Here is a 27382-nt window from a genome sequence, read left to right as displayed (position 1 = left end):
AAATAATAGACGGGAACCAGGAGCCTGGAGAATCAGGCTCTGAGTAATCAGTTTGAGTCTGGTTAGAATCCAGACTCAATCCTATGTTAGAATCCCAACGGGACAACCAAGAAGTCTGAATCTCCTCTCCCTCCACTGCAGTGGGTCTCACCAAGGATGCCCAGCAGACCGACCATGGAGCTTTCTAAAAATACGCATGCCCAGGCCCCAAAACTTGAGACAGATGCAGGAGATCGAGTGTGAGGCTTGAGCTTCTGAAAATCTCTCTGTGCCTGATTCTGAAAGTCACTCCCAGTAGGAAGTCCTGCTCTCTAGCATCCGTGCTGAGCAGCAACCATTTTCCAGCTGCATCTGACTCCCCGGCCCAGATACCATGGACACTCCTTTTGGAGGGGTGTCCTTCTCCTAGCAGGTATGTGTCTTCACCTCTCCTCGTCCCCCCTACCTGCTCTGTCCTCTTTGCCAGGCTCACCTCTTGTCTGCCGAGTTCGGGAAGCACTTGCTAGAGGTCGAGGACTTGCTACAGAAGCACAGGCTGATGGAGGCTGACATCGCCATCCAAGGGGACAAAGTGAAGGCCATCACCGCAGCCACCCTGCAGTTCACTGAGGAGAAAGGTGAGGCCGCAGGCATCTCTCCATCCTCTGGCTCAGCGTTCTAGCACCCCAGCTTGGATAAGTCTCCTAGCTTTAGAATTCTGCTTCTTCCATCAACTAATGGTACAAGAAAGAAGCTTGAAGGATAGCAGAATTCTCCAGCGAGCAGGCAGCTGCTTGGGTAATCTATAATCAGAAGGTGTTTATAAGCACCAACAAGGCATCATCTGCCTTTCATTCACTCTGCTAGTTCAGGATATGACAGAGATAATTTAGGTTTCTAGCTTTGGGTCTTTTTTTTTTTTTTAATAAAGTTTTATTTATTTAAGTAATCTTTACACCCAATGTGGGGCTCAAACTCATGACCTGGAGATCAAGAGTCCCACACTCCTCCAGTTGAGCCAGCCAGGCGCCTCTCTAGCTTTGGGTCTTAAATAAAAGATCCTGTTGCCTCCTTGAAGAGTCATCTTAAAATTTGTGTCTGGGCCTTTTTATTTTATTTTATATTTATTTTATTCTATTTTTAAGATTATTTATTTGAGAGAGAGAGAGGAGGGACAGATGGAAAGGGAAAGGGTTTTAAGCAGATTTTGTGCAGAGCTCATAGCCTGACATGGGGCTCAATCTCACAACCCTGAGATCATGATCTGAGCCGAAACCAAGAGTCAGATGCTAAACTGACTGACCCACCCAGGCACCCCTGTTTCTGGGTCTTTTAAAAAAATAATTTCTTGTTGTGTCTTTCTACTGAGAGCTGACCCAACTTATTCGTGAAGTGTTCGTGGTAACTGATTATAAAGAACCTGGCCTGCCGTCTGAGCAGCTGTGTTCCCCTGTATGCAATCCCAAAGCCCCAGTGAGATGGCAGGTCCTAGGTCGCATGGTTCTGGCCTGGCAACTGACCTGAAGCTTACCCACAAGCAAAGCCCTTACCTCTTTTGTCTTCCCTTCTCTCATTCCTCCCAGGATACCAGCCTTGTGACCCCCAGGTTATCCGGGACCGTGTCAGCCACCTGGAGCAGTGCTTTGAGGAGCTGAGCAACATGGCAGCTGGGAGGAAGGCCCAGCTGGAGCAGTCTAAGCGGCTCTGGAAGTTCTTCTGGGAGATGGATGAGGCCGAGAGCTGGATCAAGGAGAAGGAGCAGATCTACTCTTCCCTGGACTATGGCAAGGACCTGACGAGTGTGCTCATCTTACAGCGCAAGCACAAGGCCTTTGAGGATGAGCTCCGAGGGCTGGACACCCACCTGGAGCAGATCTTCCACGAGGCAGAGGGCATGGTCGCACGTAAGCAGTTTGGGCACCCACAGATTGAGGCCCGAATCAAAGAGGTGGCTGACCAGTGGAACCAGCTGAAGGAGCTGGCTGCCTTTCGCAAGAAGAACCTCCAGGATGCTGAGAATTTCTTCCAGTTCCAGGGTGATGCTGATGACCTGAAGGCCTGGATGCAAGATGCCCACCGGCTGCTCTCAGGCGAAGACGTGGGGCAGGATGAGGGGGCCACACGGGCCCTGGGGAAAAAGCACAAGGATTTCCTGGAGGAACTGGAGGAGAGCCGAGGGGTGATGGAGCATCTGGAACAGCAGGCCCAGGGCTTCCCCCAAGAGTTTCGGGATTCCCCAGATGTGACCAACCGGCTGCAGGCCCTCCGGGAGCTCTACCAGCAGGTGGTGGCCCAGGCAGACCTGCGTCGGCAGAGGCTACAGGACGCCCTGGACCTGTACACAGTGTTTGGGGAGACAGACGCCTGTGAGCTGTGGATGGGGGAGAAGGAGAAGTGGCTAGCCCAGATGGAGATCCCAGACACGCTGGAGGACCTGGAGGTGGCACAGCACAGGTCAGAACCTGCTTTGTCTTCCTCACTTCTCTCCACTATGGCCTGCACTGAGCTGCCGCCGAGGGTGGGAACCTCAAGATCAGCAAGGTTTTCTTTGAGAAGTGATGGGATGCCCTTTATGGTTGAGGCCATGCACCAGAGTCATGGGTTTTAATCAGGCTCTGTGGCTTTGGGTCCTTTACCCTGTGGGGCCTTCCTTAAAATAAAACAAAGGGGACCTTTCTAGTCTAGTTATTCAATTCCTTTTCAGCCACAGTGGTCTTTGTTCAAATGAATTGTAGACAGAACCCGACATAGAACACAGAGGAGAGCGGAACCGTTTAGCGAAGAGGGAGATGAGAAGTCAGAACCCCACCAGCTCTAGCTTTCCATGATAGTCCTTCAGCCACAGAACCGCAAAGGACCCCAGGGACTAGTTTGCAAAGCACCAGGCTGCAAGGCCACTCTTCTTTCCGGTACTCTGATTGCGTCTGTGCTCGGGCATGGGAGGGAACATGCCCTCCGTCCATGTGGCCCTCTTAAGTACAGAACTAGAGAGTTGAAGAGTATGAGAGGTCACTCCCTAGAGCATGCGGAGGTGGGCGCAGGCTGCCGGAGGGAGGAGTCCACTTTCAGAACTACACCCCTTCCCCTGCCAGCGCTGCCTTCTCCTACCCAGGGACAGAGCACCTAGCTGGGGAGGGTATCCTTCAGGGCAAGGTGTCAAGGCAATGGAATTAGGGCTCAAGGGCAGCAGCTGTGGCCATGGAGGTATGACAGGTGTTCTCTGAGGTGATCACCACCCTGCCATATACACCTCTTCGTTCCCGTGTGCCTTTTCACTGAGCCAGTGGCCTAAGGAGTAAGCAACCAGCTCTTTACTAGCTTGGTCCAAGAAATGCTAAACCATGAAATTGGACCCATGAACCAGAAAATAGGTATGTCAGCATATCTTCTTCCTTTCTGCCCCCTTACCTGGTCAAATGTATTCAGGAGATGGAAGGAGAAAGCAAGAGCTCCACATTCCAGAGACTGGGCGGTAGGTAAAGTGCCGGTGCTTTGGCCCCAGTCACCTTCTCTGTGCATATCAGGTTTGACATCCTGGACCAGGAGATGAAGACCTTGATGACACAGATTGACGGCGTGAACCTCGCTGCCAACAGCCTGGTAGACAGCGGCCACCCTCGCAGTGGGGAAGTGAAGCAGTACCAGGACCATCTGAATGACAGGTGGGGCATGGGTAGGGCTGGGGGCTGAGGGCTCCTTCTCTGGGCAACTGACACACCCCTGGGGCGTGGCCTGCCAGTTCCTCCCCTCCGAACTTCTGTCTTTCTCATCCCTGGTCTCCTTCTGATTCTGGAGCAGTAGCAGCAAGGGGAAAGGGCCTGCGTGGTGGACAGAGTGGTGAATGCCACCAGGGCTGGGGGGCATATCACGGGGGGAAGGAGGAGCCGTTCTGAGTGCACGGGTAGTTAGAATCAGGCCATATGCTACTCATGCCACATTTCCCCAGACATTCATAGGCCGGGAAAATTACTTTCTGAGAGCTCTTAAGTACTGTCCATAAAAGAAAGCCCCAGCCTGTGCCAAAATGCAGCATCGACAGTGAGGCTGGCTTGAATGAAGAGGAGAATTAGCAGGAAGCCTTGAGCACGCTTTGTGGCTGGAACAAAGAACAGGCCCCGAGGAGCCTTTGGAGAGGGGGTGCTTTCAGTCCAGGCGTAATTGCCATGAGTTCCTCAAGGATCTCTGAGGACAGCACATGCCTTTGTTCCTGTTTGTTACCCGGGGCCCTGCACACACAATACCACGTGTTCACCAGCTCCCCGCTGCCCCAGCCCCTTTCCCCACACTTGTGTCTGAGCTTTGCTCTGCCTGAAGTGATCTGGGAGGTGGAGTTAGGCAAGACCCCATTGTGTGGGGGGAAAAAGGGGGATCAGCATAGTCGAGACTCTGGTGGGGGCCCAGCGGGAGGCAGGATGGTGATGAGGATATCTCGGAGTCCCTAGAACGGAGCTGATTATCTCCATCCAAAGATGGGGACTGAGTTCAGGAGATTCCTCTGTAATCCGAGGTTTGTACAGAAGGGAAAGATGCCTCTTTGTTCTTCTTTAGGCTTGGAGGTAATGAAGGGTGGTGTTTGCGTGTGTGTGAGTGTGCATGTGACTGTGTGCATGTGCAAGACAGGAAAAACTTGTCACCTATATATCTGTTGCCTTAATGAGCTATAGTCAGAGAATGATCTTTATAGATCTCTAAGCCTTGTACCATCCTAAGTGAAATACATCAAGGCACTTGCCATCCTTAGGTGAGAGAGAACCGGAGGCATGAAATGGTAAGATGGTTTTCTTGAGAGGTGAAACGTACCTGAGAAATCATCAAGTCTAGCCGAATACCCCCAGACCGCTGTGTCTCATACAGACACTTCCAGTGGTGGGGAACTCACCTCTTCACCATGCACCCCATTCCATAGGAGGCAACTCCTTTTGGTTAAAAGGTTTTACCTCCTATTGAATGGAAATCTCCCTTCTTGCAATTTGTACACCTTGGTTCTGGCCCTGCCCTTTAGAGAGATCGAAACTAATTCTGATTCTTCTTCTATGTGAATGCTCTTCAAATATTTTTTACAGCAGCCATCATTCTTCACCTTTGCCCACAGTCCTGCCTCTGAGCCTCTGCTGTTCTCTCCACCAGCGTGCATTCTCCTCCAACTCTATGTTCCAAGTCCGGCCCCTCCTTTAGGCCAGTTCAGGTTCCTCTTTTTCCCTCTGTCCAAGATGCAAAACTTTCTTTCCTTCCTTTGTATGGTTTAGAGCTTTACATTCTACCTTGTATTATAATTACTTTTATCCTGAAGAACTTTCCTCCTAGACTGTAAACAAATAAAGAGCAATATCTTTACTGCCCACAGTTCTTTGAGCACCAAGCACATATGTCCGAGCTTTCCTCTGTCTAGAATATTCTTTTCCCAGATATCCACATGACTTACTCTCTTACATTATTCAGATCTCAACTCACATGTCAGCTTATTGGAGCAGTCTTCACTGACCGTTTGAAAACATCACTACCTCCTTCCCACCCAGCCCCCATGCCTCTATCTCATGACCTTGCTTAATTTTTTCATTGCACTTGTCACCACTTGGATGAATTATGGACTTATTTATTTGTCTCTGGCCACTCAAAAGAGACCAAGCACTTTGCTTTGTTCGTTGCTACCTGCCTAAAGCCTAGAACAGTGCCTGGCACAAGGCACATGATAGTTGCATGATAAATGCTTAGTGAATGAGTGAACAGGGATGAAACTGGAATATCTTCTGCCAAGCTTGGAACAGAGGAGTCATTCAAACACTTACTGAATATGTGGTTATCTTCCACCGTGTGCATTCCAGTTGACCAACATTTTTTTTTTTTTAATAATCTTGGGCCAGAACCAAACCTGAAGTTCTGACATGGCCTGGCCAGGGCTGACTAGAGTGGCTCTGTCAACTTCTTCCATCTTGGAGACAGTGCAACAGGGGGAACCAGACTTAATTCCCAGCCCATCCTCTCTGTGGCCTCTGCTGGTAGCTGCAGTGAGACCACACCAAGACCTAGAAAATCACCATGGGGCTTCTCACATGGAGGCACAGTATTCTCCAGAACTCAAGGACTTCTCTTTCTAGGAGGGAAGCTGCGAAACCTTTGGGCTCTCGCACTTCGCTCTCCTGGTATTCCCAGGTCTCCCCCGTCTATCTCCCACTTCTCTTTGCAGACCTATCTAGCAGCCTTGGGAGGACCCAAATTCACTCTCTCCAGGCCATTTGCCTAGTCCTTCAGCCTCCTTCCCCCAGGTGCGGGGGGTACAGAGAAGGGTGAGATACTCAGGGCCCCATCCTTAAGTAGATCTCTATAGTGGCAGAGAGGTGCTCATTGAGATCCTGCTCAGATGGCCACCATGAAACCTGTCCCCTCACCCTTGTCACCCTCACATCTCCTTAATCCCCTCTGCCTGGTATGTGCTATGTACATAGCACTTTATACTACAGTTATTTTGTGAGCTTGTCTTAATTCTTTCTAAAGCATACACTCCATAAGGCAAAGTCTGGCTATGACTATATCCTCCCAACAGCTCACATAATGCTGTTACCTGTGGGTGTTCAGGAAAGATGGGCTCAGCAAATGAGCAGTCAGCACACTCTTATGTGCTTACATGTTACTTACATATTACATATCGCTCAGAATGAGTCAGCTTGGGTCCAAGGAAAGGGTCCCTGGTGGTCTCGGCCCAGGCTGATGCACAGCTCTTGAGAAGAGGCTGATTGGAAGCTGCCAACCAACCCCAGACTCCGGGGCATGTTGCCAGACTTTTGCATATTTCCCATTTCCATGCCAGCACTACATCTGAAGGTTAAGGTTATGCTGTCTGTTTTAGTTATAACCCCAGCTTCTCCCTTCCCCCTCCTACTCCTCCTTCATAAGGCCTCTTTTCTTTCAGAGCCAAGGTGACATTTTTAGGCCTTGGGTACTTTGAACATGGTCTCGGGCATTTGTATGGTTCCTCTAGGGACCCTGGGACCCTATGTCCTGAAATTGTCTATAAATCGATAAATGTAAGCTTTCCCATTATTTTCAGCATTTCAAAAAATCTGGGGAAGTTCTATGTTTGCCCAAAAATCGACTACATACGGAGCCGAGCTAAGAGTCATTTTTGTTCCTTTATTGCTGGTTGGAATCACATCACTGCTCACCCCCTGCTGATGGAAAGATCTGATCGGCAGTTTATATTGTCTTGGGTAAAATTGGGTAAATGAATTTTTCTCATCACAGTGTGTTGGGTAGATGATTTTTTCAGGGTGCAAGATCTATGGGAATCTGGGTAGGGAGGCCCTGTGGGAAGTGTTAAGAAAGAGGGTGTCTCTGTGTCCTGCTTGGCAGGTGGCAGGCATTCCAGACCATAGTGTCAGACCGGCGGGAGGCAGTGAACTCAGCCCTGCGGGTGCGTAACTACTGCGTGGAGTGTGAAGAGACTAGCAAGTGGATCGAGGACAAGATGCAGGTGGTGCAGTCCACAAAGGACCTGGGCCAGGACCTGGCGGGCATCATTGCCATCCAGCGAAAGCTGTCAGGGCTGGAGCGCGATGTGGCCGCCATCCGGGACCGTGTGGGTGCCCTGGAGCATGAGTCGCAGCAGCTGATGGCCTCACACCCCGAGCAGGGAGAGGACATTGGGCAGCGGCAGGCATGTGTGCAGAAGCTGTGGCAGGAGCTGCAGGAAGCCCTGCTAGAGCAGGAAGCCTCGTTGGGTGAAGCCAGCCAGCTCCAGGCCTTCCTGCAGAATCTGGATGACTTCCAGGCCTGGCTATCCATGGCCCAGAAGGCCGTGGCCTCCGAGGACATGCCCGAGTCCCTCCCGGAGGCCGAGCAGCTCCTACAGCAGCATGTGGCCATCAAAGACGACATCGACAGGCACCAAGAGAGCTTCCAGAATGTCAAGGTATCCGGGGAGAATGTGATCCGTGATCAGACAGACCCCGAGTACCTGCTTCTGGGCCAGAGGCTGGCGGGCCTGGATGCTGGCTGGGATGCCCTGTGCCGGATGTGGGAGAGCCGCAACCACTCCCTCGCCCAGTGCCTCGGCTTCCAGGAGTTCCAGAGAGACGCCAAGCAAGCTGAAGCCATCCTCAGCAATCAGGTAGGGAGAGGCATTCAGGGCTTGGGGCAGGGGTGGCGGGGTTATCTCTTAGGGCAACAGCACTGGTGAGTCTATGAATGTCCTCAGAGACCAAATTCTGCCTTTTGAAAATTTTAAATAGTTAACATACAGTGCAATATTTGTTTCAGGAGTAGAATTCAGTGATTCATCACTTACATACAACATCCAGTGCTCATGAGAGCAAGTGCCCTCTTTAATTCCCATCACCCATCTAGCCCATCCCCCCCCATCAACCCTCAGTTTGTTCTTATCGGTAAGGGTCTCTCATGGCTTGTTTCTCTTTTTTTTTCTTTTCCTCCTTCCCATACGTTCATCTGTTTTCTTAAATTCCACATATGAGTGAGATCATATGGTATTTATCTTTTTCTGACTGACTTATTTTGTTTAGCATAATAGACTCTAGTTCCATCCACATTGTTACAAATGGCTAGATTTCATTGTTTTTGATGGCTGAGTAGTATTCTATTATCTATACATACCACATCTTGATCCATTCATCCATCGATGGACATCTGGGCTCTTTCCATAGTTTGGCTATTGTGGACATTGTTGCTATAAACATTGGGGTGTAGGTGCCCCTTCAAATCTGTATTTTTATATCCTTGGGGTAAATACCTAGTAATGCAATTGCTGGATCATAGTGTAGTTCTATTTTTAACTTTTGAGAAACGTCCAAACTGTTCTCCAGAGTGACTGCACCAGTTTGCATTCCCACCATCAGTGCAAGAGGATTCCCCTTTCTCTTCAAATTCTGCATTCTGGGGACTCTTTCTAGCCACTAACTGGGGAGAAATCCCCTTTGCTCCTTATCACATGCCTTTTCCAGCCCTGTTTCCTAAACTGTGCCCTATTCTTGGGTCAGTTATAGGTTGGAGAGGTGAATTTTCCCCTGAGCCATTACCCTTCCATGTAGCTTTAGGTGCACTGTTCATTGGGTGCCCCTGGGGTGGGGGAGGGCAAGGCCTAGGGTGCCTCTTCCTTGCACAACTCCAGGGAGCACCATTCATGCTGTAGCCTAGATGGCTACACAGGGTGCTTCTGCTTGGCAGGTGCCCTCACTGCCGTCCCAGCTTGATTTCCTGCCTTGTCTGGAAACTTGCTTCAACAGGAATATACTCTGGCTCATTTGGAGCCCCCAGACTCCCTAGAAGCTGCAGAGGTTGGGATCCGGAAGTTTGAGGATTTCTTGGTGTCTATGGAGAACAACCAGGATAAGGTCTTGAGTCCTGTGGACTCTGGAAACAAGCTGGTAGCTGAAGAAAACCTCTACTCAGACAAGATCCTGGAGAAGGTGCAGCTGATTGAGGACAGGTACTCTCTGCCCCCAAGGTCACGGGGCCGGAGCCAGGTAGGGCTGGTGGTGTCATGCAAGGCGCCCAGGCTCAGTGCTGTGCTGACGACAGCTTTCGGCTTCCCTTCCAGGCACAGGAAAAACAAGGAGAAGGCTGAGGAGGCTTCCGTCATTCTGAAAGACAACTTGGAGCTCCAGCACTTCCTCCAGAACTGCCAAGAGGTGAGGCTGCAGCAAAGCAGGCCACTTTGCAGGAGATTCCCTTCTAGAAGCAAAGTGCCCTAGAGGTAGAAAGTTCGCAGGGTGGGGGGTTGGGGGGGGGGAACACCTGGCTGGCTCAGTCGGAGGAGTGTGCGGCTCTTGATCTTGGGGTCATGAGTTTGAGCTCCATGTTGGGCGTAGAGATCACTAAAAAAAATAATAATAATAAACTTAGAAAGGAAGGAAAGAAAGTCCACAGGGATCCTTTCTAAGTTGGGAGTCTGGAATTTGATGAGGGGGACTCTGGGTATTTGATAGCTTAGGTCATCCTCTAGAATCTTTGGTTCTATAATTTTTTCCCCCAAATCTACAATTTTAATTTGCTTACTCCAGGGCAGGATTTCTCAAAGAGTGGCCTGAGGGCTGTCTATATAAAGAGTCCCCTAGGGCCCTGGTCAAGGCCGGCTTCAAGGACATGCCGCCCGGGCATTCATCAAGGGCCTGTGCTCAGAAGGGCCCCATGCTTGGTTTAATGTTCTGTGGTTGCCATCTTGAAATTCTTAATAATTTTGAGTATTTCCATTTTGCACTGGACCCTGAAAATTATGGAGCCAGTCCTGGCCCTTGTTAAATGCAAAGTCCTGGGCCCCACTCAGGCCCAGATGAATCAGAACCCCAACGGGTGAGAAAGAGAGCAGTGTTTTCAACAAGCCTCCCAGTTGGAGAGCTGACTCGGAAGAGCTTGCTCAGCCTGCGGTGAGCTGTGCAAGGAAGTTTTTTAACCTGCACTCCTGAGCCCTCCATGAGGGGTACTTCTGTGTGGAATGGTGCTTTCTCTGACTTCTTTCTCTCTCCCATCCTCATACCCCTTCCCACTCAGCCCAAACAACTTTGTTTTCATCTGCCTCTGCCCTTGGCATCAACCAGGCTTGGTATGCTGCCAGAACATCTTGGAAACATTGGGTGCTCATCACAGTTCTTCCCTCATTGTTAATTATAGGACCTGCCCTTGGCTTCTTCCTCAGATAACATTTTCTCTGTGTTTATTAATGATTTCTCACCCTACTGCCAAAGGGTGGGTTTATCTATCCATCCAGTAAACGCTCACTTCCTACAGCAGGCCAGGCCCTGTCCTAGGTCCTGGAAATATGGAGAGAAGCATAAATATCCCTGGTGTCACACTGCATACACTCGACTAGGGAAGACACTCGGGGGCTGATATTTCAGCCCTGAGACAACACAGGTTAAGTTGCTTGTGCTGAGAGTTAGGGACCCAGAGTTTTGCAAAGTAGTACTCTGCTGTATTCATACTTCCTCTCCTTGGCCTTCCTCTGCAGCCAGAGGTGGGCAGCAGGTCTTGCCCTGAGCCCCTGGCCAAAGAGCTCCACTCAGAGACTGCTGGACTCCCTCTTTCTGTCCACAGCTCACTCTCTGGATCAATGACAAGCTGCTAACATCTCAGGATGTCTCCTATGATGACGCGAGAAACCTGCAAAACAAGTGGGCGAAGCACCAGGCATTTATGGCAGACCTGGCTTCCCACCAAGGGTGGCTAGATAGCATCGATGCGGTAAGTGAGGCGAGTGGTGAGTGCTGGGGGCTCTCTGCTCAGATGTGTGTGCCTGAATGGGGCTTCACGCGGGGCATAGACACCGTCTGAAGCTTACTGGATGGTATAGAACCTGGAAGTGTAAACTTCTCTAAATAGAAGTCCAACCTTCAGAGCTCCTGATTTATCCAGTCCTCTTAGGCCTGGTCAGAATTGGTGTATCCTCTGGGGGACCCGAGTCTGGAGACAGTCCAGGACCCTGAGGATGCTGGAGTGAATGCCTCAGCCAGTTATGTCGGTGTGCCTTCCTTTATCTTCACCAGGGCCCCAGCACTGTCCTGCCCAAGGGCAGGGGGATATGTGAGATGAGCAGAGTGGTCCAGGGGACCACGGACCCTCATCGTTTGGATGGGCAAGACCACCAGGGAGTGGTCATTCACACCCTTTATAGTTGGGGGACTCTAAGAGGATGACCCCCTTATAACAGGCCTGCTCCAGGGCCCATGTCAAAATGCAGCTGGCTTTTGATCTGGGAATCCGTTACCTTTGCTCCTCTCTGCTGTGGCTGTCCAGGAAGAAGGAGGCATAGGGTCCACACAAGGCAGCCTCCATAGTGGTCGAAGGTGCAGACTCTGAGCCAGACTGTCTGACTCCTGAACCTCCCTGTGCCTCGGTTTCTTCATCTGAAAAATGAGGACAATAACAGTAGCTACCCGAGGGTATTGTGAACATTAAAGTTCTTAGCATAGTACTTGGTACTTAGGGGGCATTCAGTAAATATTGATTGTTGTTAGCAACATATATTCCTAGGCCCAAGTCACATCATACTGTACCCACCCGAAAGGGTAAATTTATGCAGGTAAAAACCGGGTAACACAAACCCAGTAACTAAAAGATATCACCAAAGGCTAGTGCACAGCCTCTGGGAAGACAATCGAGAGAGTGGAGTTCTTTCCATGCTGGCTGTACCTGGATGGATCTTGAATCTTTTTTTTTTAATTAAAAGATAACATAACATCAGCTGATCCTGTTCTGCAACAACTCCCCATGCTACGGTCTCCCTGAGTCCTTTGCCCCAAACGCACCCCTCCCTGCCACACCTTCTCCTGCAAATAAGCCTGGGGGTGCAGAGTCTTTCAGTAGAGCCTCACCTGAGTTCTAGGCAGAGTCTTTGCCTCCCTGACCTCCCCTCAGTTAATTCCCAGCAACCACACAGAGCAGGGCTGCTCCAAGGCTGCTGGGCCTCAGAGGATGAGCCCTCCTGCTTCCCCACGCAGGAAGGAAAGCAGCTGATGGAGGAGAAGACCCAGTATACAACCCTGGTGTCCCAGAGGCTGGAAGACTTGCACCGGCTCTGGGATGAGCTTCAGGCCACCACACAGGAGAGGGCCCAGCACCTCTCAGCTGCCAGGAGCTCCTACCTGCGCTCACAGACCCATGCTGACCTCAACAAGTGGATCAGCGCTATGGAGGACCAGCTGCGGTCTGATGACCCGGGCAAGGACCTGACCAGCGTCAACCGGATGCTGGCTAAGCTGAAGGCACGTGAATGGGTTGTAGACTGGGAATGTTGGAATAGGAGATCTTGGGGAGCAAAAAGTACTCCTCCTGTTCCTCTTATCTGGGCTTGAGCAAAAATGTCTCCTGGTTCATAACGCATATCCTCCCACTTTGCAGTGGGTAAGACAGGGATCCTGGGTTTTAAAAAAGCATGCACGTGAAGTATAGGACAGGCACTTGCGGGGCGGGAAGGATGAGTGGGGGCATCCAGGGAGACTTCCTGGGGAAGGCTGGGACTTTAAGGATGGATAGGATACGGATGATGAAGAGGACGTGGGGCTACCCATGTGCCAAGGTTGTTACCGACACCGTCCCCTTGTGTCCCAGCGTGTGGAGGACCAAGTGAATGTGCGGAAGGAGGAGCTGGGGGAGCTGCTTGCGCAGGTGCCCTCGCTGGGAGAGGAGGCAGGAGACACAGACGTGAGCATCGAGAGGCGGTTCCTGGACCTCCTGGAGCCCCTGGAGAAGAGGAAGAAGCAGCTGGAATCATCCCGAGCCAAGCTGCAGATCAGCAGGGACTTGGAGGATGAGACAGTGAGTTGGCCGCAGACCTCACCCCAGGGGCTGAGCCAGCAGCTGCTGTCAGGATAACTGGCTACCGCCCAGGGTGGTTCCTAGCAGATGTCTGGTACTCTCACCTCCTGATCTCAGAGCTGTTGTGATGATTACATTAAATATGAAAGTAAAGCCAGTGCCTTTTGAATCGTAACTCAGTCATACTTTGGGACAGACAGACTTGGGTTCACGATCCAGCTATGTTACCTTCCCCCTGTATGACCAGAAGCAAGTTATTTGGAAACTCAATTCAAAATATCTAAGTGTCCCCATCTGTGAAATGGGGACAAAACCCTGACGGGGAGTGGGGCATTGGGAAGAACCAGGGAGACATGGCAGGAGAGAGCTCTGTCTGACCCAGGGTGAGGGCTTGGCGGAGGGTGGCCACAATTGTCATCAGCTGTCCCCCCGCCTCTGGTCTCTACAGCTCTGGGTGGAAGAGAGGCTGCCTCTGGCCCAGTCAGCCGACTATGGCACGAATCTGCAAACTGTACAGCTGTTAATGAAGAAGAATCAGGTGAGTCCTGCTTCACCTGCTTAGTCCCCCCACCTGCCCCCTCCCTGCCCCTGCCCTGCCCAGGGTAATGCCCAGCCCTGACCCGCAGAAGGCCAGCAACAGCAGATTTTGTTCTTGTTGGTAGCTGTGGGGCCACCAGATCCCATAAAAAGAGCTGCTTTGGTGATGGCAGAGAGAATTCTGGGAAGTCCATGGCAGGGCCAGTGCTGGTAGGGAGTGTCCAGATGCTTTGGGATTTGGGGCCATTCAGACCCATCAGAGCATAGGTGAGTGCAGGACCTATGTGCTTTATAGCTCCTGTATCCCGTGGCCTCCCTGAAAGGAAGCCCATAGCTCCTGGTTTCTTTCCCAAGACAGATTTGCCCCTCTTCCAGGACTGAGCCTGGCCTGTTGGGATCCTCAGGGCAAGTAAGCCCCATTTCTTCTGCCACATGAGGATACTCATGGGAAGCCACTAAACTTGGTCCCTGAGCCTATCAGAGCAACATCTATTTGCTGTTCTGCTCTTTCTTAAGCCTGATGGGTCATTTCTGAGGCCCTGGTCAGACTCCTGGAAGTGAGCAAATGCAATACTTCCTCCTGTATCAGGAGTACAAGTATCCTCTTGTATCTTCCAAGAAGGCCAGCTGCATGGGCTCATGGTGCTTCTCTGTCCAGCCAGGGGCTGGCCACAGACCCTGCTCTTGGGCAGAGAGTCGCTCCTCCTGCCTGCTCTACTCTCTGGGTCAGGAAGTAGGGGCAGCCACAGCCAAGAGCAACAAGAGCCTGGGAACTGGTCCCAGAGAAGAGCAGTATGTCCCAGAATGCCAGTCAGCATTGCAGCTCCTTGGGGAAGAAAGGCCATGGCAGCCAGCACATCCTCAAAATAACAGCAGCTGACATGTGCTCACAGAGCCCAGCAACCGGGCAAGGGTCTGAGTTACATTCAAAGAGGTATCTGAAAAGTTTCTGGGGAACCTTTCCTCCCAGTTGACATGACCTAGTCATATAAGGCTCCAGTGGGCACAGGCAGGGTCTGGGCTAGAAGGCAGTAGGTAGGGGGTCAATTAATGCCACAACTTGCAGTTAAAGGAAGGAGACTGGTAGAAGACAGTATCCTGGGACCTCAGTTTCCTCAACTGTAAAATGAGCTGACATCAGTCCTTCCAACACTAAAGACTTTGACTCTGTCTGGCCTTGGTGGGATTGCCAAAAGACTCTCAACTCCCCTGGATGAAGGTTGCTATTTCAGGAAAAGGGCAAGACAAATATGGGTGGGATTCCCCTAACCAAGAAGGGGAAGATAGTCTCTTGGGAGAGCATGGCTGCCCTAGTCAAGACTACTCTAGGCTAGACCAGCCACAGCTTAAATCTCATATTATCATTCCCTCTATTGCGGTGGTTCTCAAACTTCAGCATGCGCCAGACTCCCCCGGAGGGCTTGTTAAAACACAGTTGACCAGGCTGCATCTCAGGTCTACTGAATCAAGCTCTGGGAGTAGAGCCTGATAACTTGCATATCTATCAAGATCCTAGGTGACGCTGATGCTGTTGGTGTGGGATCCCATTTTGAGAACCGCTGCTCTAATGGTTATCCATTGCAACTAGAAACAGTCCTGCAAGGTACCACGTGAATGGTTCTCGACTTTGGCCGCACAGTAGAATCACCTAGCGGAACTTTTAAACCTATGGATGCCAAGTTCCTACCTCAAATCAATTAATTAAGATCCCTGGGGATAGGGCCCTGGCCGTGTATGTTTTCCTAGGTTATTCAGTGTGCAACCAGGGTTGAGAACCACTGTCCCACCTGATCTGGCTCCTGCCTACTCTAAAGCTCACTTCTCATCAATCTGACCCTCCTTCATAGTATTCTAGCTGTTCTGGCCTGCAGATAGTCCTGGCCGGCTTCCAACCTGGGGACTTTACACTTTCTTTTCTCTCTTGCCAGCAACTTTCATCCCCCAAACCTTTATGCGGTCACTTCCTTCTCACCGCTCATGCCTCACTCAGATGTCATCTCCCCAGGAAGCCCCTTCTGGACTCCCCCAGCTCAAGTAGCCACCAACACGCTCCTGCAGACGTTCTCGATCTCAGTGGAGTATTTTCCTCATAGCACCCGTTATCCACATTTATTCAGTTATTTCCATGCTTACCATCTGCTCCCTCTACGACTGTGTAAGCTTTATGAAGGCAGGGGTTTTGTTGATCTTGTTTCCACATTGTCCCTAGAGCCTAGAATGAAGCCAGGGACCTAGGAAATAACTTCATAACTCTGTGTTGGACACATGACACAGGAAGAATACATCATAAGGAAGTACACTGCATGGGGGCCTAGAAAGGAACTGCTTAAAAAGAGAGAGAGGATCCCTTGCAGAGGTCATAAGATCTCAGGGAAAGAAAGAGGCACACTTTGCTGACACCATGGGTTGTTTGAATTCAGTTGCACGGACCACGAAACATTGTCAGGTTGAGATTCGGAGTCTAAAGGGAAGAAGGCATTTCAGCAAGTTAGGTGACTTGTGAATCTTGCTGGTCCTGTGTATTTTCAGTGCTGACGGTCACTGTACCACTTGTGTGCTGCTCTTGACCCTGCACTCCAGATGGTCTTAAGGGCCGAGGGGAAACTGTAGCAAGGGAGGAGGTGAGGTGTAAGGAGCCGAGAGCCCACCTGCAAGAAGCAGCTCGGTCCGGGCCTCCAGGACCCAGGAAGTGAGCGACACTCAGATAATGGCCCACCGAAGACAAAGTCGACCCATCACCAGAGAGAGAGGAAAATGCCCTTTTGGTGACCAAATGCTTAAACAGCAAATAATACAGAGTTCACAAAAGATTTGAGAAGTAGAAATGGCGGGGGGGCCCGGGGGGAACCCAAATCCTAAAATCTGAGCAAGGAGCCACCGTCACCTGTTGTCTCACACAGAGCCAGGGGCGCTAAAATAAGTCATCAGAGGCCATGTAGAAATCATTCTCCGTTCCCCCAGCATGCGCGGCTAGGAAGCAAGCTCTGCTGAGACCCAGGAACAGCAGGGAGCATGGAGAGCCGCGTGCAGAGACCCGCGCAGCCAGCCACTGCCCCAAGCTACTTAGCGGCTGCTCGCAGCCTGCAGGGGGTGGACGCAGGGTGCTGTGCGGTGCCGCGCGCCAGCCCGGCTCACGGGCCCCGCTCCGCACTAGCTTCCCTGAGCGGGAGCCTGCCCCAGGTGCCAGAGCGGGCCCTGGATGACCTGCTGCATGCGGGCCCGGCCCCCCTACCTCACCTCCGAGCCCTTCCCACCTGGCCACAGACGCTGCAGAACGAGATCCTGGGCCACGCGCCGCGGGTGGAGGACGTGCTGCAGAGAGGGCAGCGGCTGGTGGAGGCGGCCGAGATCGACTGCCAGGACATCCAGGAACGCCTGGGGCACCTGCAGGGCTCATGGGACACACTGCAGGAGGCGGCGGCCGGGCGGCTGCAGCGCCTGCGGGACGCCAGTGAGGCACAGCAGTACTACCTGGACGCAAGCGAGGCCGAGGCCTGGATCAGCGAGCAAGAGCTCTACATCATCTCCGACGAGACGCCCAAGGTTGGCTGGGGGTGGGGGTGGCGCCAAGCTGGGAGCCAAGGCCGAGAGGAAGAGCTGGGGTGGGGCAGTCAGTGGGCAGTCACACGTCGTAAGTCCCGGTGTGTGAGGACACCCGCTGCAACGTGCGTCACGCAGTCAGGTGCCCCGTTTGCCAACCTAGATTTGATCGAACCCAAGATCTCCCCACCTTTTTCGTGCCATGGATTTTGTAATGAGGGACTGCCGGGAGGGAGGGAGAGTTGAGGTGAGGCATCTCTAAGGTGTTCATGGGGTCAGAAGATTGGAGCTGGGCCTGGGAGGGTAGGTATCAGAAAAGAATCAAGAGGAAGGTAGGGTACTGCTGGGGAACAAGTAGCAGGAAGGAATCGTGCACCATTCTCTTGTGAGGGCGCCATGAGCCTGGCTGCACCCCCCCACCCCCCACCCCAGTCTCAGGCGCCTCCAGGAGCAGGTGCCCTGACAGTCGCTGCCTCCTAGGACGAAGAGAGCGCCATCGTGATGCTGAAGCGGCACTTGAGGCAGCAGCACACGGTGGAGGAGTACGGACGGAACATCAAGCAGCTGGCCGCCAGGGCCCAGAGCCTGCTGTCTGCGGGCCACCCAGAGGGGTGCGTGTGCCACTGGAGGGACTTGGTCGGCTCCTGGGCATCAGGCCAGGGACCCCACCAACCGGGATCCCTTCAGGTCCAAGTGGGAAAACAGCAACAGTTTGGGGGATAACTGGGTTTGAGACCACTGCTTTCTCATCTGCTGACCGGCCCAGTTCTATCTCATGCCTTGGTTTTGCGTAAGGAACTTCAAACAGGGCCAACTAAGGTCTGGTTTGCAAAAAGATCAGAAAATGGAATAGCGAAACTACCTCTTGGTGAACCAAGAGCTCCAATCTTTAGAAGAATGAGATTATGCTAAGAGACACTGAAGAGTAACTTTGTTTTTCTCTTTATGGTCCGGAAGGTACTTCAGGATCTCCCAGTGTCTCAGCAAAAACATTATATAGGCATGAAGGTAGAAAACTTATACCCGCCTAGTCGGTTCCACACAGATGGGAGCCCCCGGGCCAGACACGCCAAGCTGCACCTCCCAGGCACGGCTGTGTCCTCAGCTGCCTGCAGGGCATCCAGAGCTGTGGGGCTTCAGCAGCCCCCCAGTATCTCCCAAGGAGCCCGAAGGATTGAGCCCCTTGTACTACAGGCCCGATCCCTGGGGGGGGGCCTCTGGAGCTGGGCTCACAGTGCTGCTCTATCAGCCTCCTTGGGAGAATAATGGAGGAGTTCCCTTCTGTCTGCCTGAGGTTCCCAGAGTGAGAGATGATGGCAGGAGGCACCCTGTCCAGACAGGACACACTGCGGTCATCACCTGAGGCATTCTGGTCTGAGGGGTGGTTCTTTTCCTCCCCAGCACTTCCTGGGACAAGCCGCAGCCATTTCTCCTAACTTCCGTTCCCCAGCTATCCCTGCCCCTCTGAGCTGGCTGCTCTGGGCCCTCTGCCTTCGTCTCTGAGTGCTTTCTGGTTTTGAACTCCAGGGAGCAGATCATCCGACTGCAAGGGCAAGTGGACAAGCAATACGCAGGGCTGAAGGACGTAGCGGAAGAACGCAGGCGGAAGCTAGAGAACATGTATCACCTGTTCCAGCTGAAGAGGGAGGCGGATGACTTGGAGCAGTGGATTTCAGAAAAGGAGCTGGTGGCCTCGTCCCCTGAGATGGGGCAAGACTTTGACCATGTCACTGTGAGTGCTGTCTCTGTCTTCCTTGAATGCCACAGACGCAGGAACAGTCATGCCAGACAGACAGACAGACACACACACACTGCTACATAGAGATGGAGACACACTGGCGTGAGCTCAGGCTGCCCTGGGAAGGTGTGGCCCCAGGTCATTGTGGTTCCCGCCTGGTGAAAGTCTGTGGCTGGGGTGATGACACCACCCCACCCCTCCCCCCCGCCCCCCGATAACCCCATTTCTGTTTCCCCCACATCCAGCTGCTCCGGGACAAGTTCCGGGACTTTGCCCGGGAGACGGGGGCGATTGGGCAGGAGCGGGTGGACAACGTGAACATCATCATTGAGCGGCTCATCGACGCAGGCCACAGCGAAGCGGCCACCATTGCAGAGTGGAAGGATGGGCTGAACGAAATGTGGGCGGACCTGCTGGAGCTCATCGACACGCGCATGCAGCTGCTGGCCGCCTCCTATGATCTGCACCGCTACTTCTACACGGGCACGGAGATCCTGGGCCTCATCGACGAGAAGCACCGAGAGCTGCCTGAGGACGTGGGGCTGGACGCCAGCACGGCTGAGTCTTTCCACCGGGTGCACACGGCCTTCGAGCGGGAGCTCCACCTGCTGGGCTTACAGGTGCTTTCTGTCCCCTGCTGCTCCCCTACCCCCCCCCCCCACCCCCACAGCTCCTGGGACCTGCCATCCACCTCTTCCCCGTGACCAACTTCCCAGGGGCCTGGGGATGTCAACCTCTGGAATGGACACCAGGAAATTTCGCATCTTTAGAAAGGCAACAGCTCGGGGCAAAAAGGCTGGGAGCTGTGGCTTTCAATCATTCTTTAGCTTCAGAAGTAGTTCTTCAGTCTGAAACCTCACAAAAACCCAGGGCACAAAATACCTTAAAATGCTCTGTCTCTGGTTGTGCAGCAGTGTTACTCGTGAACACGCACGGTGCATTCCTAGCACCAAGGGCTGGGATCGGCATTACATTTAGTCACTGACGCCTCATAGCTGCCCTCTGAGCTAGGTTCTAACATCTGCTCTTTATAGGTGAGGAAAGCAAGGCACAGAGAGTAAACAAGTTCCCCGGAACATGTGGAGAAACAGTGGAGCCAGGATTCAGATCCTGGCATCCTGGCTCTAGACTCCATGCCCTGAGCCCCTGGGCTGTTCAGTCTTTCTACGTAGGAGCTGGGGGGCCCCCAGGATCTGCTCAGACCCCCACTTCCCCTCACTGCAGTGGCCTCCGAGGCACCTCTGCAGGCCCGTTGGGCTCCACAGAACTTGATGTGATGGAAAGGGTGAGGGCAAGGGGCCCCCGTTGACGGAGCCTCAGCAGCTTTCCAGAGGCCCCAGGAGGGACGGGCTGGCTGTGGAGTCCTGCACCCACCCAGTGGGGTTCAGGGATAGGGAACCAAGGTGGGTCGGGCCCTGGTTCACTCAGAAGAGGACCTCCTAGGATTTTGTCCTACAGCCGAAGTTGGGGCCTGCCCTGCGGCCCTTGTACTTTGAGGGGTGCCAGAGCCCCTGAGGTGGGCACAGTCCACTGAAGTCTCAGGAATGAGGCCTCATTGCACTGGGACCGGCCTCAAGCAGGGATCTGGTAGAGCCCCTTCCTTGGACAGGCAGCATATAGAGTGGTTAAGAACGGGGACTCCAGTGCACCCCTCTTCCAGTGTGAACGACCTCAGGCACTCACTCAGGCTCCCTGTGCCTCAGTTTCTTCATCTGGGATCACAATAGTACCTCGTTCATAGGGTGTCTATGAAATATGCCTGGCACATGGTTACTCTAATTACAGTACTTCTGGGAAGATGAAAGGGCATAGAGTCCCATTTACTCCCATATCCTCATCAAAGCCCAAAGGATGGCTTGGGTCCATAGAAGACAAAACAAGGAGACTTCTCCCCCAGCATTGGTGGGAGGCTGAAGATCTTGCCTTCCAGAAGAGCCCTGGGAAGAGAGATCCAGAGGAGACAAACCCCTGGCCCATCAGAAGCCCAGGACACGTCTTTCTGGATAACAACGTCCAGTTTTGCCCAACCACAGGTCCAGCAGTTCCAGGACGTGGCCAGCCGCCTGCAGAAGGCATACGCTGGGGAGAAAGCAGAGACCATCCAGAACAAGGAGCAGGAGGTGTCCACCGCGTGGCAAGCATTGCTCGACGCCTGTGCCGGCCGCCGCACCCAGCTGGTAGACACGGCAGACAAATTCCGCTTCTTCAGCATGGCCCGAGACCTCCTGTCCTGGATGGAGAGCATCATCCGTCAGATCGAGACCCAGGAGAAGCCTAGGTAAGGGGGACATCCTCAGGACAGCCCCACTCCTGAGCCACTTTGTCCCCGAGGCTGGCAGACCCAGGCACTGCCCTGGGACTCCTCCTTGGAGGAACTGTCTTGAACTGTGGGGGCACCTGAGGCTGGGTCCAGGCAGAAATGGAGTGGCTTATCTTCTCCTGGGGGGACCGACCATTTCAGAGTAAAGGGAGCCCTGAGAGTGGTGAGAAGGACCTCCGACATTCAGATCTGATGGCAGGGCAGTGACCACAGCTGTCAGGGAAAGTAAGCGCTTCACCCATGCAAAGCTGGGCAGGTCCGAGCTTGTGCACTCTTCCCCCAGTGCCAGAATGTGGAGGCCACTCCCCCCAAGGTCAAGAAGGAGCTCCCTGTCCGTGCGAGGTTGGGAAGGTGCTCGTGGCAGTGAGACCCTCGGCAGGGAGCCACTCTCCAAGGACTGTCTTGTTGGCAGTGGTCGCTGGCCCATCTCTGTCCCTCTGCCCTGGAGGGCCCGTCCTGAAGGCCAAGTCTTTATAGTTTACATCTTTATTCAGAATGCAATTCGCATAGCATACCATTCGGCCACTTAACGTGTCCCACTCAGGAGTTTGCACACGATCACTGGGTACGGCCCTCACTGCAATCTAAGTTTAGAAGACTCATCACCCCAGAAAGAAGCCCTGTACCCATTAGCAGTCATCACCCCACAATTCCCTCCTCTCCCCAGCCCCTGGCCACCACGAATCTGCTTTCTGTCTGTCTAGATTTGCCTGTCCTAGACTCATCATAGACGGGAACTCATAAAATACGTGGTCCTTTGTGACTGGCTCCTTTCACTTAGAGCAAACCTTTTAAGGTTCATCCATGTTGTAGCAAGTATCAGAACTTCATTCCTTTTTATTGTCAAATAATATTCCCAGGCTTCTTTTGGGGTCCCTGAACCCCCAGCCCATCCCCTGCCAAGTGACCAGCGGAAGACACTAGGGCATCAGCGTTTCCGTGGGGCTGGGCTGGCAGAGGACTCCCTGGCTGGCCAGAGAGAGAGGAGGAAGTGAGGTCGGACTCCCAGGCAGGTGGGAGTCAGCCCTCTCTGGTCTGGACTTGGCATCAGACAGGCCAAGAGTGTCCTTCTTCCCCAAACTGCCTCCCGACCCTTGACCCCCCCCCACCTCCCCAGGGACGTCTCCTCAGTGGAACTGCTCATGAAGTATCATCAGGGCATCAAGGCAGAGATCGACACCCGGAGCAAGAACTTTAGCGCCTGCCTGGAGCTGGGGAAGTCCCTGCTGGAGAGGCAGCACCAGGCCTCGGAGGAGGTGAGAGGACACAGGGTGAAGAGGAGCCCCTCCCGGTCCTTGCCTGCATTCTTGCCCGGCCAGACAGCTTCTTGGGAGGGAGCGGTGGGCCATGGTTTCCCTGAGGAGACTCTTTCACTCATGGAGCCTCAGGGCTGTGTGCAGGCCCAGGGATTAGAGCCCCACCAGCCCCACCCAAGGCTGGCAGCTTAGAAAGGAGAGCAGGCTCAAAATCCACCCAACCACCCGCATATGTGCAGGCTTTGGCCTTGGCAACACCCATGTCCAAGGAGAGGCACATGTGCCTCAGAGAGGTTAAGTAACTTGCCCAGGGTTGCACAGCTGCCAAGTGGCAGGGCCAAGACAGAGTGAGGTCCTTGTGACCAAACCCAGCATGCTTTGCAGGACCCTGCAGCACACCACCTCAGACAAGAGGAAGGCTTACCAAAAGCCTGAGCTCTTCTGCCTCCCTTCCCACAGATTAGTGAGAAACTGAAGCAGGTGCTATCCAGGAGGAAGGAGATGGATGAGAAGTGGGAGGACCGCCAGGAACAGCTCCGCATGTGTGAGTGCACCTGCGACCCAGAACTTGGGGAGGGGGGCAGACTCCTGCCGAGGTGGGAGCAGGGAGGGGTGATTTTCACTGCCTAGAGAAGAGCCCCCAGAACACCACGCATCAGCAAAGTTCTGGGGCCAAGGGCCTCGGGGGTCCACACCAAAGTGCCGCATGGACACGCTGCTGGCAGCCCACCTCTAACTAGCCAGCATGCCTTCTCCCTGCCTGCCCTCTGTCCCGCCTGGGCCTGGGCAGAACCTGAGTGGCTCAGCTTCTACTGGGAGGACACCACCGCCTTGTGCCAGGCTGGTGTCCCTGTAGCCTGGGGGAGGGGTCAGGTTAAGGCTCTATCTAGTGCCTTCCGTATGTTTGATCTGAGGCATGTCAGATGCAGATAGAGCTCTGTCTTCTGCAGCTGGAGATCAAGGAGGGGTGGAAAATCCATCACTCAGGTAGGAGCTACACGCAAGCCAGGAAGGCCTGATGGCCCCATGGTTGCTTGTGCACGATTATGTGAGACAGCCAAGGGCTGGGAAGAGAGCGTTCAGGGCAAAAGGCTGCTCCTCAAAAGGAGACATCTAAATTATATTTTGTTTTCAAACTAGTGTGTGTTCTAATTCATGTGTTTTCCAATATAACTATGGATGGAGATGAGGAAATGCCCCCCCCCCTTATGGTGTGGGATGGAGTGGTCTCAGGCAGCAGGTCACCACTGAGCAGGGACCCCTGCGAAGGCCTCCCGCCTGACCACCAGCTCCTTGTCTGTGGAGGGCCCACTGCTGAGTGCTAACAGGCTCTTGGGCCCTGTGGGTGGCTCTGTGGCTTGTTCCCCGTGGCAGTACTGGAAGTGTGCCAGTTCTCGAGGGACGCCTCTGTGGCCGAAGCATGGTTGATCGCCCAGGAGCCCTACCTGGCCAGCCGGGACTTTGGACACACGGTGGATGGTGTGGAGAAGCTCATCAGGAGGCATGAGGCTTTTGAGAAATCCACAGCCACCTGGGCAGAGCGCTTTGCCGCCCTGGAGAAGCCCACCACGGTGAGCTGGGAACGGGCGCTGGGAGGCCCTGCAGCCAGGCCTTGGGGGGCGGGGGGATCTCAAGTCAAGAACTCTGAGCCTGTTATTAAGCACCATCGGACAGTGTAAAAGGCTTGGTGAGGGATAGAGTGGGAAGGAAATAGGAGACGTAGAAAGTACTTCTGAATGCAGAAAACAAAAGGGGTAATTTCTAAAAGAACAAACAGCGGGTGTGTGGGGAGCCATCTTTAGGGAAGTCTAACAGCGATCCGGCTCTTCTCTGTAGCTACTCTGATACCCTCGGCCTTTTCTTCCCCTTAGCTTGAGCTAAAAGAACGCCAGACCCCAGAGAGACCCGAGGAGGAGAGTGGGTAAGTGTGGGAAGGGCCAGGCAGTGGATTTAGCAGGAGCGGTCTGCCAAGGAGGATGGGTGGGAAGGGGGAGGGAGATCAGAAACAGGCCCCCTGATGTCTTAATAATACCTCTTGCACCTGGGCCACTAGCCAGAGAAATCTGGAGTGTCTACAGCCTAAAGGCTGTCCCCCCATATCCACGGGAGGACTGAAGGCCCGGTGCAGACAGAAACGCTCCCCTGCTCTGGGAGCCACCTGAACATGTGCCCCAGAGACAGATCTACCTACAACCGTGTCCATTTCTGAAATAACCGCCATAAAGTTTCGGATTAAGCTGTTCTTGCTAAGTGCCTGTTGCCAGGAGGCCTGGACCGGGAGATGGTTGCCATGTTCCTGCTGAGGAGAGTGGGAAGCCAGGCCCTGGGGGGAGGCACCGGCCTCGGGTGGTTTCTAAAGAAGGGCTGCGTCTTCCATAGGCCTCAAGAGGAAGAAGGCGAGACAGCAGGGGAGGCTCCCCGAGGTCCCCATCGTGCAGCCACCGAGAGAACGTCCCCGGTCAGTTTCCTGTCCTATTTGTCCGGTTCCTGGGAGTCCTTGCTGCCAGAACCCTCTCATCCCTACTAGGCTCAGCCAGGGCAGAACGCAAGGACAGGCATGCCCCACCCAGGCTTCCAGACTCCTCCTTCAGATCAGTCTTCTTTTTCACTTAGGTTTCCTTCACTTCTAGAATAATTCCCCTCCTTCCTTCCACCCAGAAGAAACTGACATGCCAGCCCACTGACATGATCTTACTAGTTTGATTTTATCTAGTCTAATAAATTTTATTGTATAAACACATCACCATCTACATTAGAAACACTTGATCCAGGGAAGATTTATTTTTATGTACCATTCTTCTCCCATTTTCCCTCTCATTCCATCCTCAACACAGTATGCCCCCCCCCACACACATTCACACACGCACACACACTCTCACACATGCACAAACAGACCATCTTACCTCGCCTTCCCCAGCCACGGGCATTCAGGGCAGTGAAGGGGGCTGCCCAACCCACTAGGAGATCCCTCCCTCCTACACAGAGCCCCCTCCCCTTTGCTCCCCCCCCCCCCCCAGGCCTGATGCCTGTGGGTCAGTTTGGCTGTGGAGCTGGCTCTGAAGCAGGAGCAGAGGTGCCCTGCAGGAGTGAAGAAGCGCCCCAGGGCTTTCTGGGTCACAGGGCCAGTCCCCCCCAACTTGTAGAAAAGGAGGGTGCATCAGAGTCCTGGCTGATGGAAGTGTTGGGAGAGTCCAAGACAGACCAGCTGCCGAAGGTGTGGGGCACATGGCTTCAGGAAGGAATAGGTCCATTAGCTGAAAAGACCCAGGGTGTGCGTGCAGGGAGCCCAGGAGGCCGCAACCCCGATTTTGGAGGAATGCCCTGGGGAGTCCCTAAGAAGACAAGACTTCAGCATGTGCCTTGCATGGCTCACTTATGCATGTACCCCACCTGTCCTGCTGCCCGATGAAGCTTGCCTGAACCTTTAGAGAGATTGGTATTCTAGGTGGAAATTTCTGATACACCAACCACCCCAGAAAAATGCACATACAATGAGTATTTCCCATGCAGAATCCCTGTCAGGTCTGTATTTCAGCCCTTCTCACAGTTTTGAGTCACACACACACACACTCCCTCTCTGAGCTCCCTCTGCTGCCTCCAGCCTGGCCAGGCCTCCCTTTCTGAGCTGCACCAGCCCTTCATGTCCAGCAGAGGGCATTCCTGGGCTCCCGATGGAGGGCCTCTCCCAGAAGTGCCCTCTGAAGCGCCAGTCATCGCATGTGGGGTCTCTGGTGGCCTTCGTCCCAGCCCCTTTTTCCCAGAGACAGCCCCTACTGGAAGGAGAGAGAACTCTGGGGGCTGGCCTGAACTGTGGACGCTGGGGCTGGGACTGTCCCACACCGCCCGCGCTTCGGCTGCACATCCCTGTGTGTCTCCGTGCAGTGGTGTCCGGGTCTGTGGGCTCCTTTGTGACCACCTGTGCGACTCTGTGGTTTGTGTCATGTACGTCTGTGCAGATGTAATTACGTGTGCATCAGAGCTGCCTCCGTCCAGCACCTGAATGTTACTGGGTTTGGGGGAATAAAATCTGCTTGGACCTGAGTATCTGGAAGGAGGGAATGAGCCTACATTTGAGACCCTTCCCAGAGAGCCGGCCCCTGCGCCAGAGGGGAAAACGCCTGTGTTTGGTACAGGAAGAAACCAGATGGCAAATCCAGTGAATACCAGGCCCGAGGCCTCATGGAAACAAATTTCCTGCCACTTCTCCTTTCTGAGCCCTTTGCTGGGCTTTATGAGGATCTCCAAAACTCCAAGGGAGGGCATGATCTCCAATTGGTCTTTGATCTGAGAAGAGACGAGGATGGGTCCCATGCAGGCTGGGACACCTTTACAGAAACCACAGGCCTCTCCGGGGAAGGGCTGGTGGTGTGCTGTCCCTTCTCTCCGGCCTGGCGTGGGGCGTGGTGGCTCTCCTGCTGTCTGTCCCATGTGTGTGGTGTGGTGTGGGCACCCTGTAGAATGGATCCGTGTGGTGTTGCTTTATGTGGAACCCGTCACTAGTGCATGCTGGCTTCCTGCTTGGGGGAGCGGATGGGAGTGGACCAGGCCCCTGAACCCCCGCCTAGATGGCTACAGTCCACCTGCCCCAGCCCGTCCTCCCCTTCCCGGGTGCGTGTGTGCCGTTCCACGTCCGTCTTTTCCTCAAGCACATCATCGTACAATGAATTGCCTCCCTCACCACCTTTCCACATTAGAGCACAATCTGGTAAAATAATCCATTCATACAGGTAAGTGTGTGTGTGTGAGGCCAAG

At 53.4% G+C, this 27382-nt stretch overlaps 1 protein-coding gene across 4 annotated transcripts in view; it reads left to right on the top strand.

Moving 5' to 3' along the window:
* The window catches only part of SPTB (spectrin beta, erythrocytic), a 119960-nt gene that overhangs the window by 79379 nt on the left and 13199 nt on the right, over nucleotides 1-27382 (top strand). For 3 of the 4 annotated variants that reach the window (XM_087856002.1, XM_087856003.1, XM_087856004.1), the window contains 20 exons: nucleotides 467-617; nucleotides 1563-2433; nucleotides 3504-3641; nucleotides 7327-8083; nucleotides 9213-9415; nucleotides 9527-9617; nucleotides 11020-11166; nucleotides 12423-12686; nucleotides 13033-13239; nucleotides 13688-13777; nucleotides 17041-17319; nucleotides 17797-17927; nucleotides 18844-19048; nucleotides 19300-19674; nucleotides 21088-21332; nucleotides 22492-22630; nucleotides 23090-23174; nucleotides 24005-24201; nucleotides 24502-24551; nucleotides 25010-25088. In XM_087856002.1, coding sequence (XP_087712128.1) covers nucleotides 467-617; nucleotides 1563-2433; nucleotides 3504-3641; nucleotides 7327-8083; nucleotides 9213-9415; nucleotides 9527-9617; nucleotides 11020-11166; nucleotides 12423-12686; nucleotides 13033-13239; nucleotides 13688-13777; nucleotides 17041-17319; nucleotides 17797-17927; nucleotides 18844-19048; nucleotides 19300-19674; nucleotides 21088-21332; nucleotides 22492-22630; nucleotides 23090-23174; nucleotides 24005-24201; nucleotides 24502-24551; nucleotides 25010-25088 — 4704 coding nt within the window. Of the gene's footprint in view, nucleotides 1-466; nucleotides 618-1562; nucleotides 2434-3503; nucleotides 3642-7326; nucleotides 8084-9212; nucleotides 9416-9526; nucleotides 9618-11019; nucleotides 11167-12422; nucleotides 12687-13032; nucleotides 13240-13687; nucleotides 13778-17040; nucleotides 17320-17796; nucleotides 17928-18843; nucleotides 19049-19299; nucleotides 19675-21087; nucleotides 21333-22491; nucleotides 22631-23089; nucleotides 23175-24004; nucleotides 24202-24501; nucleotides 24552-25009; nucleotides 26673-27382 lie in introns of those variants that run through there. The other variant, XM_045810551.2, reaches the window with a different exon arrangement.

Source organism: Ursus americanus, chromosome 26 (genome assembly GCF_024610735.1).
Source record: "Ursus americanus isolate L20-20 chromosome 26, mUrsAme1.1.p, whole genome shotgun sequence".
Lineage (NCBI taxonomy): Eukaryota > Metazoa > Chordata > Mammalia > Carnivora > Ursidae > Ursus > Ursus americanus.
Note: the sequence above shows the minus strand (reverse complement) of the source record. Positions and strands in the feature narration are given on the sequence as shown.